This window comes from Microtus oregoni, unplaced genomic scaffold, assembly GCF_018167655.1.
Source record: "Microtus oregoni isolate MIOR12 unplaced genomic scaffold, Mior012 000003F_ref0000135, whole genome shotgun sequence".
Classification (NCBI taxonomy): Eukaryota; Metazoa; Chordata; class Mammalia; order Rodentia; family Cricetidae; genus Microtus; species Microtus oregoni.
The window spans coordinates 63,060,629-63,078,637 of NW_024543062.1; the positions used below are offsets into that span (position 1 = coordinate 63,060,629).

An 18,009-nucleotide genomic window follows, 5' to 3' on the forward strand; every position below is an offset into this window, starting at 1 on the left:
AGATAGAAACTTGAATGAGAACAAAGTGACTTTCACCCAGGAGCAGTGATCTGGAAGGCAAAACAGCCATAGAAAGGCCTGAACTAGGAAAAACAGACTCGGGGATGATGCTGGCCTCCTTTAAGGGCAGGAAAAGAGGCTGAAGGAATAGCCTACACAATGGCCTCTTCTCTGGGCCCTTGGTCCCTGTGGCTTCTGATCTCTAAGACAGACAGACATCCCTGCCCAGCCCTGCCCAGCCCTGCTCTGCCCTACCCTGCCCTGCCTGTCCCTCGTCCAGACACCTTCTGAGTTCCTACGGTGAGCTTGAGCAAGGCACCTGGCCCTGCAGAATTCTCAGTCTGCAGGAGAACAGGCAGGTTCTCACGGAGGGATGCAGGGCACCCCAGAAGCTCAGGAGAAAGGTCCTGGTCAGGGAGCAGTTCCTGCAGCTTTGCAGAAACCCTGGCAGCATCAGGAGATGGGCTCAGCCTGAGCCATTCTCTGCCTGGGCTTGCAGGCCCTGCTCCCCTGCAGCTTGTTTTGGTGCAGTGCGATCAGACAGAAATGACTGTGTGCTACCTACTGGCACCCTCCGTTCTAATCAAGAAATAATGAGGCAGGCTCTCTTCCAGGCTTGGAGCTCTCACACCCTCTGCCTGGACACTGTAGAGATTCCTGCCTGGCAACAAGACCCTTCCCTCCCCACCCAGAAAAGAGATTTATCAGAACCTGAACCTCTAAAATTCCAGAGACGAGGAGAAAGCAAGGCTGAAATAAAGGACTCTCACCCTCCCCACTGTGGGCCCCCCCCTCCGGCAGACCAGCTGAGCTCTGGCACCAGAATCCCAGAAATAAGCATGGCTGTGAATGAGATCTACCGGGTCCCTTCTGACCCTCTATGTCCCAGCTGTAGGACCTCAATCTTGTCCCCTAACTTCTCTGAGCTAAGTTTCTCATCTAAGAAGCACTTCATTTACAGGATTGTTGGCAAAGTAGCTGGCATACAGGAAACCTGGTACATGAGCCCCCAGGGATGCCACATGTCTCCCTATAGTTGACACAGTGTTTGAAATAGGTTTGGTGGCTGTGGCACAAGAACCCTTGGGGATGCCACGCATCTCCCTACAGTTGAAGTGGTTTGGGGGATAGGTTTGGTAGCTGTGGCACATGAGCCCCCAGAGATGCCATGCATCTCCCTTCAATTGAAGTGGTTTGGAAGATAGGTTTGGTGGCTGCATAAGAGTTTGATGGTTGAAAGGAACTTGACAGTCAGGGTGAGAACCTGCGGGTGAGACAGTGGCAGGTTGGGTGTGGCAGAGAAAGAGGCAGGGCGAGGAATGTGAGGTCCCCTCTAATGTGAATAGGACAGCATGGAAGAGCCACAATAAGAGTCGAGACTGGCAATAAAGACAGAATGTAGGTGTATTTGCCAAGGGGAGAGGTGCGATTCAAAATAGTGATTTCCAGCCTTAGGCACTGGTGGGTGCTGAAATCGACAACCATGGGACCAAAGGAGCAGGCTGGTGAGAGGGCTGCTGGCTTTGGGATGAGATGAATGTGAGGGGTTCTGAGACTGCCAGGTAGAGAGATATGGGGGAAGCTAAGAGTGCACAGCAACTCCTGTGTATCCTCTTGTCTACTGCCCTGGGACTCTGTGAGGAGAAGACCTAGAAACAGGGGTAGGAGAGATCACCAAGCATTCTTCCTGTCTCAACACCTAGGTCCAGGCCATGAGGAATCTAGTCAGAGCTGGGACCCTGATGCATAGAACTGTTTCTAGGTGTAAGGACAAGAAATAAGCCCCACCTTGCCTGAGAAGGATGCAGAGAGGCTCTGACCCACTTGGGAGTAATAAGAGTTGTTCCGTGAATCACCCAGGTCCACTGACCTTGTTCTCAACTTACGGTGGAGAAGAAAGAGGTAAGCAGGACTTAAAGATGACACTGGCTGGTGAGGTGAGAGGTTAGGACTGCAGTTACCAGGTAGGGCTGCGGACTGACCTGCAAGGGCATGAAGGATGTGTTCTGGGATAGTCACATCTAGATCTGAGTGTGGCTGAGCCGGTATTCACCTGAGTTCATGGAGCCTGGGGCTAGTGTCTTCCTTATACACACGCCTGTGTAGTTAATCTTATACCTCACAACTCAAAGTGTTACGAAAGGTGAGGCACAGAAATACAATAGGAAGCCATGATGACGGAAGAAGTGAAGGGAGCGGAGTCATTCCATCGCCGTCTCCACGGCTGCAACACATAAGGGTCCTAGGAAGCTGACTGCTTTGCCCAAAGTCACATGCAGAGTGGAAGAGCAGGGCTTAAACTCCAAAGCAAAGCCTTCTGCACCAACGGCCCCCCTTCATATAAGTTATCTATGGGATTCAGGCTCTGGAAGACTAGATAAACATGGGGGGCTCCTGTGCAGAAGCTCTGGTTGTGTATGATTAAGTGAGAGGCAGGAGTGAGGGACCTAGTCACCTCCCAGAGGAACTGGAGGCCGCGTGTACAGATGGAAGCCGGCCTACCACCCTCCTCTGCAGCTCCTGCCCAGGGCTTATCTGCTGCTGAGGAGGCCGGAGTTTATCAATGCTGCACTCAATTATGCCCGCCCATCTGTTCTCCACAGCTCAGAGAGACCTGGTACTAAAGCCGTCAAGACCAGACAACCGGTAGCTTCCTGCCTGCTGGCCTCCCGCTGAAAAGCTGCTGGGGGGAGGCAGGAACTAGAGAAGGAAGGGGGGGACTGTAGGAAGGTGGAAGGGAGGGAGTTTGGGTGTACTCCCTCCACCTCAGTAGACTCCGCCCCCCCGCCCCCACCCCCACCCCTCCGTGCCGCAGGAGATTGGGACAGAGAAGGGAAATGGAATGACAGTGTCCCCCAAAACTCTTCCTTCAGAGATTTGCCAAGGGTCTTCTTAGAAGGACTGGAAGATTGATTCCATGCCTTCTGCCAAGTTCAAAGATGATTCCTGGAGCGAATCCAACTGAAAATGAGTCCTTTGGGATTTGTAGTGTGAGCCCTTCCAAGCTAATGGTGTGCCTTTGGAGGAAGCCACCAGCCGTGGGGCCTGGAGGATGACTCCAGGACCCTCCAACACCCACTTCACAGTCAAATGGCAAGGTCGGGTCCGTGTGCAGCTCCAAGCTTTGTTTGACCCTGTGATTCCAGGCCCATCAAGACTCAAACAGTAACAGAGTCCTTCCTGAATGCTCCTCAAGGATGTCAGTCTAGCCAGGAGCCAAGGAAGGGGGCTGGTGGGCCATCAGGGGACAAGATATATTTGTTAAGGACCCAAGTCCTTGCAACTGAGGCAAGTGTTTCAAGCCAGTCTGACACCAGCTGCCCTCAAGCAAACATTGACCTCTGTTGATTGGGCTGGTGGGGTAGATTATAGTAAAATAATAATAATAATAATAAAAATCGGGTTTCCCTCACCACATAGAAGCTGTGTAACCTCTGCTATAACTTTTCTGAACCTTGGTTGTCTCCCTGACAGAATTTAAGTAAAGAATCCCTCCGTTGCCCACGCATGGAGCGGGTGGAGATATGAAACGTAATGTTCTGTATTCTGTAGGTTTTATTATTCATATTCGCCCCCAAGTGCACAGCTTCACTTGATTCTCTGTGGACCGGGGGAGCTCGCAGACCAGCTAGAAGACGTGTCTGTGCCCGTGCACTCCTGGTCACCTGGACCTTAGAGAGGAAAGACATTTGCTTTCTCTGCAGAAACTCTCGCTAACCAGCTTGAATGAGCAGGGCTGTGACAGCCTTTATAGTGATGGCAAGCGAATGGGCAGCTCTGGGCTCCATCCAAGGAGGGGCTTGGTGCCCAGCCTCAAGAGGAGAACTCCTCTAAGAGTTTACCACACTTTAGGGTCCCAGATTCAGCTGCCGTTTCTCTCTTCCTCTTAAAACCAGCCCTGTTACTAGCCCATGAATAGCACACTCTGCAGCTCCTGCCTAGGTAGCTGGATAAAGCCAGCAGGGGAGCTGTCTGCCATGGAACTTTAGGTTTTGGTGGCTTCCCAGCACCTTGAGCATAGCTGAACGCTAGCTTGACACTCAGAACAAGGAGGAGAGGGAAGCCAGGGGCTCAGGTCTTATCTAAAGGTCAAGTGACATACTGAGATCCCCTCTGAGGAGTCCTTACTGCCTACTCAACCTCACTTTTCTCTCCAGCTGGGAACTGTCCTGGGCTGTGCTCACTCATTGGCATTCTTTGCTGGATGTTGCCAGTTCACAGCTCTCCACCCCAGTATTGGGAACCCAAGGGCTAAGCTTAGTAGAGAGGAAGCTTATTGCACCCTTTTGTCTGTTACCTAGAAGACTATTGTTCCTTCAGAAGTCATGTGACCACTGAGCACAGTGTTGCCTTCCTGTGCTCCGAGTACTTGGGAGATGGAAGGAGGTCCTGAGTTCAAGGACAGCCTCAGCCACATAGCAAAAGGAAGAAAGAAAGAAAGAAAGAAAGAAAGAAAGAGGGGAGGGAAGAGAAAGGTCCTTATGTGGCAGAAGCATCTCCCAACCCTGGAAAAAGAGCTAACATTTCTAGAACTCTCTACGTGAGCGACATGCCATTTCAGTCTCAGCCTCATGACTATCTTTCTTTAAGAAAATAAAGGGAACAGAAAGCAACAGACGCTCAGAGAGGTCAAGGAGCCTGTCCTAGGGCAGAGGTAGAGGCATCATCTCATGGCAGGTGCCTCTTGTTTCCTGCAGCTTCCCAACCCACAAAGGACACCACAGCACCCCTCCCCCTCCACGAGCCCCAGTTACTAGCCAGGGCGGCTGGTTTCCCCAGGCTTCCATTGCACATGTCTGTAGGCAGGCACGCATGTGCACACGTGTGTTTGTTTACCCTGCGATCTCCGTGACAGTGCACACAGACCTCCCCTCCACGCAAACCTCCGAGCCTTTCAAGTCACCGTTGCTTTTCCCACCTTCAGAAATAGCTGCTGAGGGAAGTGGGCCGCAGTCGGCTGTACACGGGCCTGCCGCTCTCCGGCTCAGGGAAGGGCGCCCTGCCCCCACGGCTCCCCTCCCAGCATCCCGGAAGCAGGATGATGAGGCAAAGAGCCCCGTGTGGCCAGCTAGAGGCACTGCCTGGAAGCTGGTAAACACCGCTCTGAGCTTCCTGCAGCTTCCTGGCAAGGAGAGCTCACCGGGAAGACAGGAATGGCACCAGCCTGCCTCAGGACAGCCAGTGCACCCCAACCTTGGGTCCAAAGCAAGCTGGGCCAGACCCGAGGCAGAGCAGTGATGTATAAACGGCACAGCCTCTAGTTTGGGCTTATTTTCTATCTGTGGATGTTTCCCAGTATGGAGACTCGAGCAGAGTTCTCTGGGTTCTTCTGGACCTATACACGCTGGAGGCGTACGTACTCAGGCCTCTTAGGACCACTACACAAGAAACAAGCTGCTCAGAGTCTTAGAAACGCATCCTGCATACCTACCGCTGAAGGGCTGCCAGACCAGACCTCTCCTGAGGAGTCAGACCAGGCGAAAGGGACAGCTTGGATCTGGCCCAGTTTTGTATCCATCTTCTGTTCTAAGCCAAGGCTTGATGTCCTTTCCCTGAGGGTCTGAAAGAGAAGCCAAGTTGATTGCATACACCCAGGAGGGAGGAAACCAGTGCCTTGGGTTCCAGGTGTAGGAAACTCCTGAGGGGAGGGTTCTGAGGATGTGGGACTACAGTGAGCACCAGCCATGCCCTGTGTTACAGCTGTGGTCATGAAGGGGCAGCACTATAGCCAGAGGAAGCTTTCCAGGTGGTGTAGGCAGGGCTGGGGACAGCAGCAAGCACAACACTACAGTGGCACCATGCCAGCCCCTCGGCCCCGGAAGTGGAGACATGTGCTCCAATGTCTGTTGTCTACGAGTTTATTGTCCTCCAAGAAATCCTGTAGCCCCAGAGAAACTCTCTGACTTGAGTCATGAAGATCAAGCAGAAGTTGCCTGGGAGAAATAAGACAAAAGGGGGCGGCATGTCAGTTCACCCCAAAAGGTTTGTGGAGAGAGTATGAGGGGCAGAAACAGCAGGCCAGATTACAGAAGACCATACTTGAGGGCTGAGGCAAATGGACTCCAGCCCCGAACATCTGCCTGGCAATCTCTAACAGGCCCTTGAGAGAGGAAGGCCCGTGCCTTCAGGATGGGAAGTTCACCCAGGAGACCAGGAAGGATGTCCAGCACCCCAGTCTACGTGAATGTGGTCAAGATCCACTGCCCAGCTCCAGAGTCCTGGGAAGCCTATCCCATATTTTAGAGCTGGGTTTGTTTCCACTACCTCCTTCCTCCTGCCTCACCAGAGAAATGTCTAGAAACCATCATATATCTCACTTACCCAGTGAAAAAGCAAGAAAGGTCAAAAAATCTATTCCACATTTATCCGGGCTCCAGTGATGACAATTTCAGCTCACACATTCTTCTTTCCTCCTAAACATGCACATATAATCAGTACTCCCCACCGTCACCCACCACACCACACCATACACATAACCAATAAATACTCCCACCATCACCCACCACACCACACCATACCACACCACACCACACCACACCATACACATAACCAATACTCCCCACCGTCACACACTACACCACATCACACCACACCATACCATACACATAACCTATACTGCCCACCGTCACCTACCACACCACATCACACCACACCGATACCATACACATAACCAATACTCCCCACCGTCACCCACCACACCACACCATACCATACATATAACCAATACTCCCCACTGTCACCTATCACACACACCACACCATACCATACACATAACCTGTACTCCCCACCATCGCCCACCACACTATACCACACACATACACGCCTCTGAGTTATCCAAAGACTTAGAGAAGGTGGTAGATGAACCTGGAGGGCTGCAAAACAGGGCCCAGGAAGCCTGGTTCCCATCCAGGCCAGTTCCTGGGCTACTCCCTTGGTTTCTGGAGTCCACCAGGGGAGGCTGGAGGAGCAGATTCCACCACTTAACTCTGCACATCCCTAAATCTGTTGTCTTCTTCCAGGGCTGCCCAGCGAGGAAATGAGTGACGTCCAAGTCTAGTGCACAAAAATGAGGACCCACACCCAGGAGGGCATGAAGTGATGCCCACCCACGCCATGTAGAATGACTGCCCTGAGAGGGTGGTTCCCCAGACCTTGGCAGGGCTGCTGACCCTCAGTCTGCAAGTTATGAAGAGCAGGACTCTTCCTGTGGAGGGTCCCCTGCCTTCCAGTTCCACCATGAGGCTCCTCGTGGCTGCCCTCTTGCTATCTTGGGCAGCTGGTACCACTGCCGCGGTACCTGTGGTACCCTGGCGTGTGCCCTGCCCTCCTCAGTGTGCCTGCCAGATCCGGCCCTGGTACACGCCCCGGTCATCCTACCGCGAGGCGGCCACTGTGGACTGCAATGACCTCTTCCTGATGGCAGTGCCTCCAGGGATCCCCGCGGGGACACAGACCCTGCTCCTGCAGAGTAACAGCATCAGCCGGATAGACCAGACTGAGCTCGCCTACTTGACCAACCTCACAGAGCTGGATCTGTCCCAGAACAGCTTCTCAGATGCCCGAGACTGTGACTTCCAGGCCCTGCCTCAGCTGCTGAGCCTACATTTAGAAGAGAACCAGCTAAGCCGGCTGGAGGACCACAGCTTCGCTGGGCTGACCAGCCTGCAGGAACTCTATCTCAACCATAACCAGCTGTGCCGCATCGCCCCCAGGGCCTTTGAAGGTCTCAGCAACCTGCTGCGACTGCATCTCAACTCCAACCTGCTTAGGACCATCGACAGCCGCTGGTTCGATGTGCTGCCCAGCTTGGAAATCCTCATGATTGGTGGCAACAAGGTGGACGCCATCTTGGACATGAACTTCCGACCCCTGGCCAACCTGCGCAGCCTGGTGCTGGCAGGCATGAGCTTGCGGGAGATCTCAGACTATGCCCTAGAAGGACTGCAAAGTCTGGAGAGCCTCTCTTTCTACGACAATCAGTTGGCCCAGGTACCCAAGCGGGCACTGGAGCAGGTGCCTGGGCTCAAGTTCCTAGACCTGAACAAAAACCCACTGCAGCGGGTAGGGCCGGGAGACTTCGCCAACATGCTGCACCTCAAGGAATTGGGACTGAACAACATGGAGGAGCTGGTCTCCATTGACAAGTTCGCCCTGGTAAATCTCCCTGAGCTGACCAAGTTGGACATCACCAATAACCCGCGGCTTTCCTTCATCCATCCGCGCGCCTTCCACCACCTGCCCCAGATGGAGACCCTCATGCTCAACAACAACGCTCTCAGTGCCTTGCACCAGCAGACAGTAGAATCTCTGCCCAACCTGCAGGAGGTGGGGCTCCACGGCAACCCCATCCGCTGCGACTGTGTTATCCGCTGGGCCAACGCCTCGGGCACCCACGTCCGTTTCATCGAACCACAGTCCACCCTGTGTGCTGAGCCTCCGGACCTGCAGCGCCTCCCAGTCCGGGAGGTACCATTCCGGGAGATGACAGACCACTGCCTGCCCCTCATCTCTCCCCGCAGCTTCCCTTCCAGGCTGCAGGTGGCCAGCGGAGAGAGCATGGTACTTCACTGTCGGGCACTGGCTGAACCAGAGCCTGAGATCTACTGGGTCTCTCCAGCTGGAGTGCGGCTGACACCTGCTCATGCAGGCAGGAGGTACCGGGTGTTCCCCGAGGGGACCCTAGAGTTGAGAAGGGTGACAGCAGAAGAGGCGGGGCTATATACCTGTGTGGCCCAGAACCTGGTTGGGACTGACACTAAGACAGTCAGTGTTGTGGTTGGCCATACTCCCTTCCAGCAAGGCAGGGACAAGGGACCAGGACTGGAGCTCCGTGTGCAGGAGACACACCCATATCATGTCCTGCTGTCTTGGGTACCCCCACCCAACATAGTCTCCACCAACCTCACCTGGTCTAGCGCCTCCTCCCTCCGGGACCATGAAGCCACTGCTTTGGCTCGGCTGCCCCAGGGCACCCACCACTACAACATTACCCGCCTCCTGCCGGCCACAGAGTACTGGGCCTGCCTGCAAGTGGCCTTCGCTGATGCCCACACCCAGTTGGCTTGTGTTTGGGCCAGGACTAAAGAGGCCTCTCCTTGCCATAGAGCCCTGGGGGACCAGCCTGGGCTCATAGCCATCCTGGCTCTTGCCGTCCTTCTGCTGGCAGCTGGGCTTGCAGCCCACCTTGGCAGAGGCCAGCCCAAACAGGGGGTGGGTGAGAAGAAGTCTCTGCTTCCAGCCTGGGCTTTCTGGGGCTGGAGCACCCCCTCTTTCCGAGTAGTGTCTGCACCCCTGGTCCTGCCCTGGAATCCAGGGAGGAACCTACCCAGATGCTCAGATGGAGAGACAGTGTCACCACCTTTGTCTCAACATTCCTGAAGCTCCGCCAGGTCTCAACAGTAGAGAAATAACTAGGCCAACTCTACAGTAAAAGAAAAGTAATCTGGGCCAGACACCTGCCAGGAAAGTGGAGTCAATCCACATGCTCGAGGCCTGGCAGCTTGACCAAGAAAGATGGGGCTCTGTGGCTCCTGGGGGTGCTCTTGCAGCTTCCGAAATGGTGGCTGTTGCCTTCTGGGGGTCCTCAGCTACTATTCTGAGGAGTGTCTCCAAGGAACAGGAAGGACTCTGCCTAGAGCCTCCTACCTCCCCAGAGGCATCTGAACCTCAGCTTGGCTGTCCCCTGCCTGTGTCCCTAGGCCCCTGGCCCACAGGATTGCCCCCTCCCTACCTTTCTTTGTACAGTCTCGGTTGCTTGCTCATCCCCCTCCTGGGCAAGGGCTGAAAGAGGCCTCTCCTTTCTGTCTTGGGAGCCTGCCCCAAAGTGGGAGTGTCCCCCAGCTGGATCTGAAGGATATTTGGGGAGAGGGGTATCCAGGGATGCCTCGTCTCATAGCCTGGGCTCTGAAGTTGACTTTCTACAGGCAGTTTTGTACCTTTGTGGAGAAATGTGTCACCTGTCCCCAACCCAATTCACTCTTTTCTCCCGTTTTGTAAAAAATAAAAATAAACAATAACAACAGCCACGGGGAGAGGACAAATCCTTTGCACGTTGGGCGTCAGAAAATAACCTCTTGGATCTCTTCAGCGGCAGGCGTAGGGTAAGAGCCCGGAGAAGACATTTTGGATGCTGGCCTCTATGTCTGCTCCAAACACAAAGTGTCCCCATAGCAAGGAGCAGAGGCACTGGGGGAAGAGAGTGGAATTGAGGAGGTGTCGCCAGCTAGAAAGGGCGTGACACAGGCAAGGAAAGGCAGAGTGGGAGAGGAAGACGGAGATGAACACAGGCACAGGGAGAGAATGGGAATTTCCATCCCCAGACCGGATCCTCCTTTCTCCTCTGCTGAGCAGCTAACATGGCCTGGGACACACATCCCCAGCCTGATTCTAATTAAACAAACCCAAGAGGTAGGAGGACCATGCAGAGAATCTCAGATCATGAAGACAGCAAGAACTTTGGCTCTCAGGCAGGCAGGAGCGAGCATGGGTGATCAAAGGTCCGAGGAAGGGAGGTGGTGGGTGAGGAGGACATTGCTGTTTCTATCTCTGCTCCACTCCACTGTGGTTCACAATGAGCCTGGTTTGCTTTGGTTCTCTTGTTCTTAACTGATTAACGTCTGGCGACTGGGAGTGAAGAGGAGCATCTGCTGGAAAGCCGTCAGAGCAGAGGACTAAAGGAGCTGCTGAGGGGCCAAGCCACAGGTGACACCAGAGGCCGCTGGGCAACCGGGCTGGAGAAGGGAGTGAGTTTCCTGAGACTTATCAGATCCACACAGGAGTCTGAGGGTCACCTAGTTACAGAACATGTGTGGTAGACTTGTTGCCGCGGATCCCAAATCGTCACCAAGACTGCAAATGGACACACAGATGGGCACCAGATCAGCATCTGCACACAGTCCCAGGAACCTAAACTGGGATGACCCCCCAAAATCAGAGGGCAGTTTCCTCCATAGCCGGGCTCTCAGAAGTGCCATCTCCTTGGCAGGGGCTCTCACATCAGTTTGCAGACTCCCCTGCAGACCTGGTTGAATGTTTCCCATGTACATGGCTAAGGCAGATGCTGCCAACCTGGGCATTACACTCAGAATCACTGGAGCCCAGCCTAAGATAGCTAGAATTTTCCATACCTACTCCACGCCTCTGCTATCCCCACCTTGCTTTGTTTTTGTTTTGTGGGGGGGGGGGGCAGGGTCTAGAAGCTTTCTATAGCTCAGGCTGTTCTCAAATTGGCAATCCTCCTGCTTCAACCCTCGGAGTGATGGGATTACAGGCACGTACCATCACACTTTTGGCTTTTTTATAGACAGCTAAAGAAAGTTGGAGTAGCAACTACAGGGTGGTCTCCACTACCCTGAGCACCCGATGCTCTTTCCCAGAGTTGTATGGTCTTCATACTGTGCCTGACCGCATCCCTGCTGGGCACTGTTGATCTCCCAGGGTTCTCTTCTGATGTACCTTGGCTGCGCTCTTGATTGGCTGGATTCATCACAATAGCCCCTGTTACTCAAGCAAGCCTTCATCACGGCATTTGTAGGCTGTGCTTTGCCCAGCTCATAACACAGGTGGAAGCTTACTTAAGGTGGCGGGAACAGTCTCTCTCAGCCTTCTGCATTGCGTCTGCTGTAAACGTGTGTCACCAGGGAGACGGCACTGACATGACAAAGTCACGCCTGCTCTCCCACCTCACACTACCAAGGCCTTGTCTAGTGTGACTTTACCAGTGAATGTTCCTCGTGGGAGCCACAAGTGTTAGGTCCCTGCTTCAGTCTACCTTGTATGGCTCTCACCCATCTGAGAATGGTTTGGTTTTTTGTTTGTTTGTTTTTTGGTTTTGTTTGTTTTTATTTTTTACAACTTCCCTTGAAGAGCATCTTATGTGTTTGTAGGAAAGCAAGAACGGCTGGCATTGAGCACTTCCTGTGTGTATGCGAGTCCTAATAGCAGGGATTTCCCATGTACCGTGTCATTTAATCCACCAGTGAAGTGGACTCTCATCTTGCAGATTTAAATCTGAGAGCTGAGGAAGGTTAAATGGGGTCTCCACGGCAACACAGCTACTAAGTGGCAGAGGTGAATTTAAATGCTGTCTGACTCTGAAGACCATTGCCTTGACCGTTTGGCTCTCCCGTATTCAAATCCATATACTGCTGGCTGTTCTTGATGACTCACAGCCTGAATCCCAGAACTCCAGAGGCTGAAGCAAGCAGAGTTCTGGGAGTTGAGGCCAGCCTGGTCTACACAGAACAAAACAAACCCATACAACTTAATCAATTTGGGGTTTTATTTTTGAGAGAGGGTCTTATGAAGCCCAAGCTGCCCTCAAACTCACTAAGCAGCTGAGGGTGACCTTGACCTTACAATTCTCCTACCCACCTCCCCAGTGCTGGAGTTACAAGTATGCACCACCATGCCCAGCTTCAAACTCATGTATTTTTAAAACTATGTCAAAAGTTTTTTTGAGAACATGAGCCCTTCTCAAAGCTCTGCGCATTAGAGAGTTTCCCGTGCAGCCACGTTATTTTTAGATACTGCCCTCATTTTTTTTAACTCATGATAATTTGTAATTTTATTGTCAGGACTTCAGATTTTCAACCCCTTGAGTGGTATTACCTTGAGAACCACAGCTGATGACTCTTTCCCCTGAAGTGTCTTCTGAATCATGCTTTCTGCAGATCTTACCTTCCTCCCTCTCCTTCCCATCCCTGGTTCCTACTTGAAGACTCTGTGGTGGCTCCTCTGGAGGGGCTCTTGCTTCCTCATGGCTCAGTTCAGGTGAGCTTTGCTCAGGGGCTTCTGAGCTCAGGTGTCAGCTAGGTAGGTCTGGGCTTTATCAGAGGCCAGAGGCTGAACGAAGCCATTTACCAAGTGTGCATCTAGATGGCAGAGGGGCCTTATCGCTGCTTCCTCTGCCTCTGGGACTCTGAGAGTATGAGCTAGAAACTTCCTGAGTATGTTCCTTGAAACCAACAACTACAAAGCCCCTGAGCCATTCCCCTTCTATCCTCGTCCAAAGGTTGCTGCTCAAACTTGACCTTTCATTGTCCTGTTATGGCCATGAGTAAGGACCTCATCCTGCCTCCACCACACTGCAAGCCTCTATGTTCCACTGGGCTCCCCTCTCTGCATCTTCAGCCAGAGAACCCCTCTACTTTGTTTGTAGACGCTTCCAAGCATCACAGCGCACACAAACACACACACACCTCAGCACCAGTGCACACAAAAGGATTGTGATCTCTTGACCACTGTTTGTCTAGCTTCAGGATGCCTTAGAATTTAACAGTGTCCTTGACCACAGAACACTGGTTGGTTGAGGGAGTACTAAGAGTCTATTCTTCATCTCATTGCCATCCTCAAAGATCCAAAAGGACCAGGATATCAACCTGTGAGAAGCTGAGAAAGAGCCCAGACTCAACCTACAGGACAAGAGTAACGTGAGGCCAATCTAGGCCGTGACTCCCTGACAACGATTCTCATTCGCCGAGCAAATCTCAGTGAATCAGCAGAACAGATATTATTATCTCCACTTTACAGGTGAGGAAGGGTGAGGCTTAGAACATTTAAACTACTTACCAAGGTCACACTACCAAAAAGAGTCAGCCTGGAATCAGGCCCAAGTCTCCTGAGTTCACATTATCCTGCTCAACTCCTTCTCCTTGGAGATCCAGGAAGCAGGCTGGGGAGTGGGGTGCTGCAGCGCTAGGTGGGGGGAAAAATCAGGTGGTTACTACGGAGGAGAAAGAGACTTATTCTCAGCTGGGTACAGGAATTCCAGGTGTGATCACAGGACACACAAGCATGGACTAGCCAGAGCCGGGCCCCCACGGCCGAGGGATCTGAGAGTCACGCTCCGAGAACGAATTCCCAGTGGCCACAGTTGAAGCCGCCTACTCAGACCCTTCTAAGGCAGGCTATGCTGTATAAGTCCAGATACCTCTGTCTCTCATCATCCTACAGTGATGAGATTAAGGCCGGGCAGGGTGAGAGGCCGGGGAAGCTGGAGGGCCATTCCTCACAGCGCCTCCGCGACACTGAGTGATTCAAATACTCTGATGAACCGATGGACCTTTCTATATCCATGGGAGTGTGGAGTATTCTATAGAGAACATCTTGGAGTTAGTAGGATTCTGAACCGTCAAGAACGACGGCATTAGAGGTTTGAGAATCACGCTCAGGGCCGCAGGATTCAAGAGAGCTGCCATGAGAAACAGAATCACCTACACCAATCTGAGCCTGTCAGGGAGGGTTAGATTGATGGGGATCTCTGCCCCATCACTGTGCTGAAATGGGATTTGCATTTGTTTATATGGCTATTGCCTTTAAGAATAAGGAAAATGGAGTGAAATCTCCGTGTTTTTATTAGCAAACCAAAGTTCAAGCTTTTAAACCCTGGAAGCCCACAAGCTTCCTGGAGCTCGGCTGCGCTCTCCAGCATCAGCTCCTGAAGCCTATATCAAGGCTACCTTCTCCAGTCAACAACACCCATCTGTCCAGCATGCTCTGGGAAAGGAAGAGGGGTCTCCCAAACATGTAACCCGGTGCAAGGAGATGAGAAGCCACCATCCTCGTCCTCCTTACGCCCTTTCTCGACCCCCACGGCTGTTTGACTCACCCCTAGGCAGGTGCGTGAGCTGTGTGCACACATGCACGCCCATGTGCCCCCGTGAACACACAGACTTCGCAAATGTCACCGGCAGCTGTGAACTATCTTCCTCTCTACACTCCATCTGCCAGAAGCTATTTTAAGCACCTAATAAAACTGTTTTAGAAAGATTCCTGGGGTGATCTGCCCTTTGCTTCCCCGGGGCAAGAGCAATTATGCTCTAAATAGAGCTAAACTTTGCTACACAGCCAAGACAGGAGGAAGAGACCCCAGTGACCCACGGTGAGGAGTGTGCGTGTTCTGGGAGGATTGTGGGTAAAGAGAAAGGACAGATGGGTCTGGGCCTGGGTGTTCCTGTCCCTGTTCTGAGCCTTCCTCTCCAGGTTCTCTTGTGCTAATATGTAAGTCCCTGCACTTTATTGATGAAGGGGTGGGTGGCTCCTCAGTCTAGGGGTTCTGAGGCTTGAGCAGGCAGTCAACAGAAAATCCTGGAAGGCTTTACAACACCAAGTCTGAGATTCTCATCCCCTAAATTTGTGATGAGACTAGAAATGTACATTTCTAATACAAGTCCCCGGGATATGGTGGGTTCTGGGACTACGGTCTGTCAGCCACTGGCCTAACTCCTGAGCTTGCGGTGAGACGAGTAAAGCGTTAGGCACACAGTAAGCCTTGGCTGTGCATGGAACCACCTGGGGAGACTTAAAACTCCCGATGCCAAGCACCACAAAGTCTCTAGAGTTGAAATATAGACGTTGCATCTGAGTGTGCACAAGCACGCGCGTGTGTGTATGGGTGTGTGCATGCTCACATGTGCACTTCTGCATATACTCACGTGCCCGTAAGCATGTGGAGGCGAGAGGTCAAAGTGCTGATCTCCAGCACCCACCCAAGTCCTCAAGCTTGTGTGGCAGATACTTTATAGACTGAGCCTTCTCTTCATCCCCTAAATATCACTTCTTATTCAAACCCCTGGTGAGTTACCCGTGAGGTCAAGGTTGAGTGTGACCACACTAGGAGAGAGCTTCCTATCTTTTGTGTGTGTGCCCACACACGCGTGCGCTATTTGTTTTGTTTTTAAGATAAGGTCTTGTGTAGTTCAGGCTTGCCTAGAACTTGGGATCCCTCCCACCTTAAGCCCCCCAAGTGCTAGAATTATAGTTGGGAGCCACCACACCTGGTTTGTATAGATCAAAAAATTTTAAATGCGGCTGGGTGCGCGCCTTTAATCCCAGCACTCAGGAGGCAGAGGCAGGCAGATCTCTGAGTTCGAGGCCAGCCTGGTCTACAAAGTGAGTTCCAGGAGAGCCAAGACAGTTTCACAGTGAAACCCTGTCTCAAAAAAACAAAACAAAACAAAACAAAAAGAGTGCATACTATTGTTTCAAAAGAAGACTACAGTTTGGTCCCCAGCATCCACAAGGTAACACACAACACCTGTGACTCCAGCTCCGTGAAATCCTCACCCATAACTACCACGGGCACCTGTATGCACATGCATATACCCACACAGAGACACACACCCATACACATAATTTAAGGTAAAATAGTTTGTAAAATAAGAGTCTGCTACAAAAGTCAAGAAGAAATAGAGTCTATTGTTAACCAGTAAAAGAGCTCCTATATTGTGTCAAAGGCTCCTGTGATAACCAATGTTAGATTCAGGAGAATGTGGGCTAAGAGTAGCAGAGAAAAGAAACCAGTGGGGACCTGAAGCTTCAGAAAGCCTTTGCCATGAAGAGGGCACAAGCTTGCTTTGGAGGAAGACAGCCATCACGACCACAGCTACCTATCTTCTGTTTCCTCTATAGACACCACCATATTCTAGGCAACTGATGACCAAAACACCAAGGTGCCAACTATGCACCAAGCATACTGAAAGTCAAATTACCGTGTTTACGGTCAATATCTCAAGAGCACAGACATGGTAATGGATCCTACATGTTAGAGAAAGACTGAGAACTGAAGGAGCTCTTGGGAGTGAAGGAAGCCATGCAGGCCCCTTGACACTTCCAGCCCCGTGCCCGGCGTGTGCTGCCAGCCAGCCCATGTCCAGGGTCCTCCGTAGGTCTTTCACCAGAAGGGAACAGGGAAGGGCAAAACATTACACTTGAACAAGAAGAAAATCTGCAGCAATCAGCCTTCCCCTCCATACTCCTGAGAAGGGGATTTCCTACCTAGCACCCCATCAATCCCCTGCCTCCAGCTGGACTCCAGAAGATGAGCAGCTGAATGGGTGAAACAGAAATCCCTAGCTGGGTATGGAACTCACTACTTTTACAGAGAAGAAATAGGACAGGATCAAAATTGAGAGGAAAATAGTTATAGACATGAACATGAGAGAAGGGGGTCCTGTTGAGGGCATAATAGCTGTGATCCCTGACTGTCTGGGCACCATATAAACACCCGGATCTCTCTTTCCACTGCCTGAGTCCTCGCTAGGCCCCAGTGAGTGATAGGCTCTGGGAAGCCCAGACCTTAGCCTGTGAGGCAGCACAGAGTCTGAACACAGTTGATAGTCTCTCACTTCCTGCTGACCCTAGAAAGAAAGTCTGGCTAGCCTACCTTTGCCCTAGGCATCCTAGCCTCTGCTCTCATCATTATTAAAATGATCTCATTTATTTTACTATTTTTTTGCTGGTTTTTTGAGACAGGATTTTTCTGTAGAGCCCTAGCTGTCCTGGAACTCACTATGTAAACCAGACTGGCCTCAAACTCAGATATCCACCTGCCTCTGCCTCCAGAGTTCTGGGATTAAAGGTGTGCATCACTACTCCAAGTTATTTTATTTTATTTTAAATTGTGGTTACACACACACACACACACACACACACACACATCACTTAGCCACTTGTGGTGCACACCTGTAATCCCAGCACTCAGGAGGATAAGCCATGAAAATCAGGAGTTCCAAGCCAGTTCGGGCTACATAAACTGAAATATATATATTCCAAACCCTCTGTAAGCATATGTAATATTTATATCAGTAGACCAGCTGTCTCGTAATCTGACCCTCTTGCCTACACTTTCCTCCTAACCCAACTTCTGCTTGACCTCGTCTATGATGTCGAAGGTCTTTGCCAGTGCTTACGGGCGTGCTATAAACCAGTTTTCAGAATGCCTTTCATCCTAAAGCCTCAAACTGGGTCACCAAACAACTCCCGGCTGTCTCCTGTGGCCAAAGCAACAGCCATTCTACCCTCTGTCATTATAGATTTGGCTATTCCAGGGAGCTCCCTGGTGGATGGACTCAAATAGTGTTTTTCCTTCTGTGGCTGGCTTATTTCACTTAGCACAAAGTCCTCAGGGTTCGGGCGTGCTGTCGCATGTCTCTTAACTGTCCTCCTTTTTCAGGCTGATCACGATCCCCCGTGCAGTCACATGGTGTCTTATTTACCCTCTGTCTGTCA

General features: G+C 51.8%; 1 protein-coding gene across 1 annotated transcript in view; it reads left to right on the forward strand.

Annotated features, from left to right (window-relative positions):
• Window positions 1-10,395, forward strand: part of Lrrn2 (leucine rich repeat neuronal 2) — a 59,608-nt gene extending 49,213 nt beyond the window's left edge. The window contains exon 2 of the mRNA XM_041649031.1: window positions 7,020-10,395. Within this exon, the coding sequence (XP_041504965.1) occupies window positions 7,186-9,378 (2,193 nt within the window). The 5' untranslated portion in view covers window positions 7,020-7,185 and the 3' untranslated portion in view covers window positions 9,379-10,395. The remainder of the gene's footprint in view (window positions 1-7,019) is intronic.
• The last annotated feature ends 7,614 nt before the right edge of the window (window positions 10,396-18,009 follow it).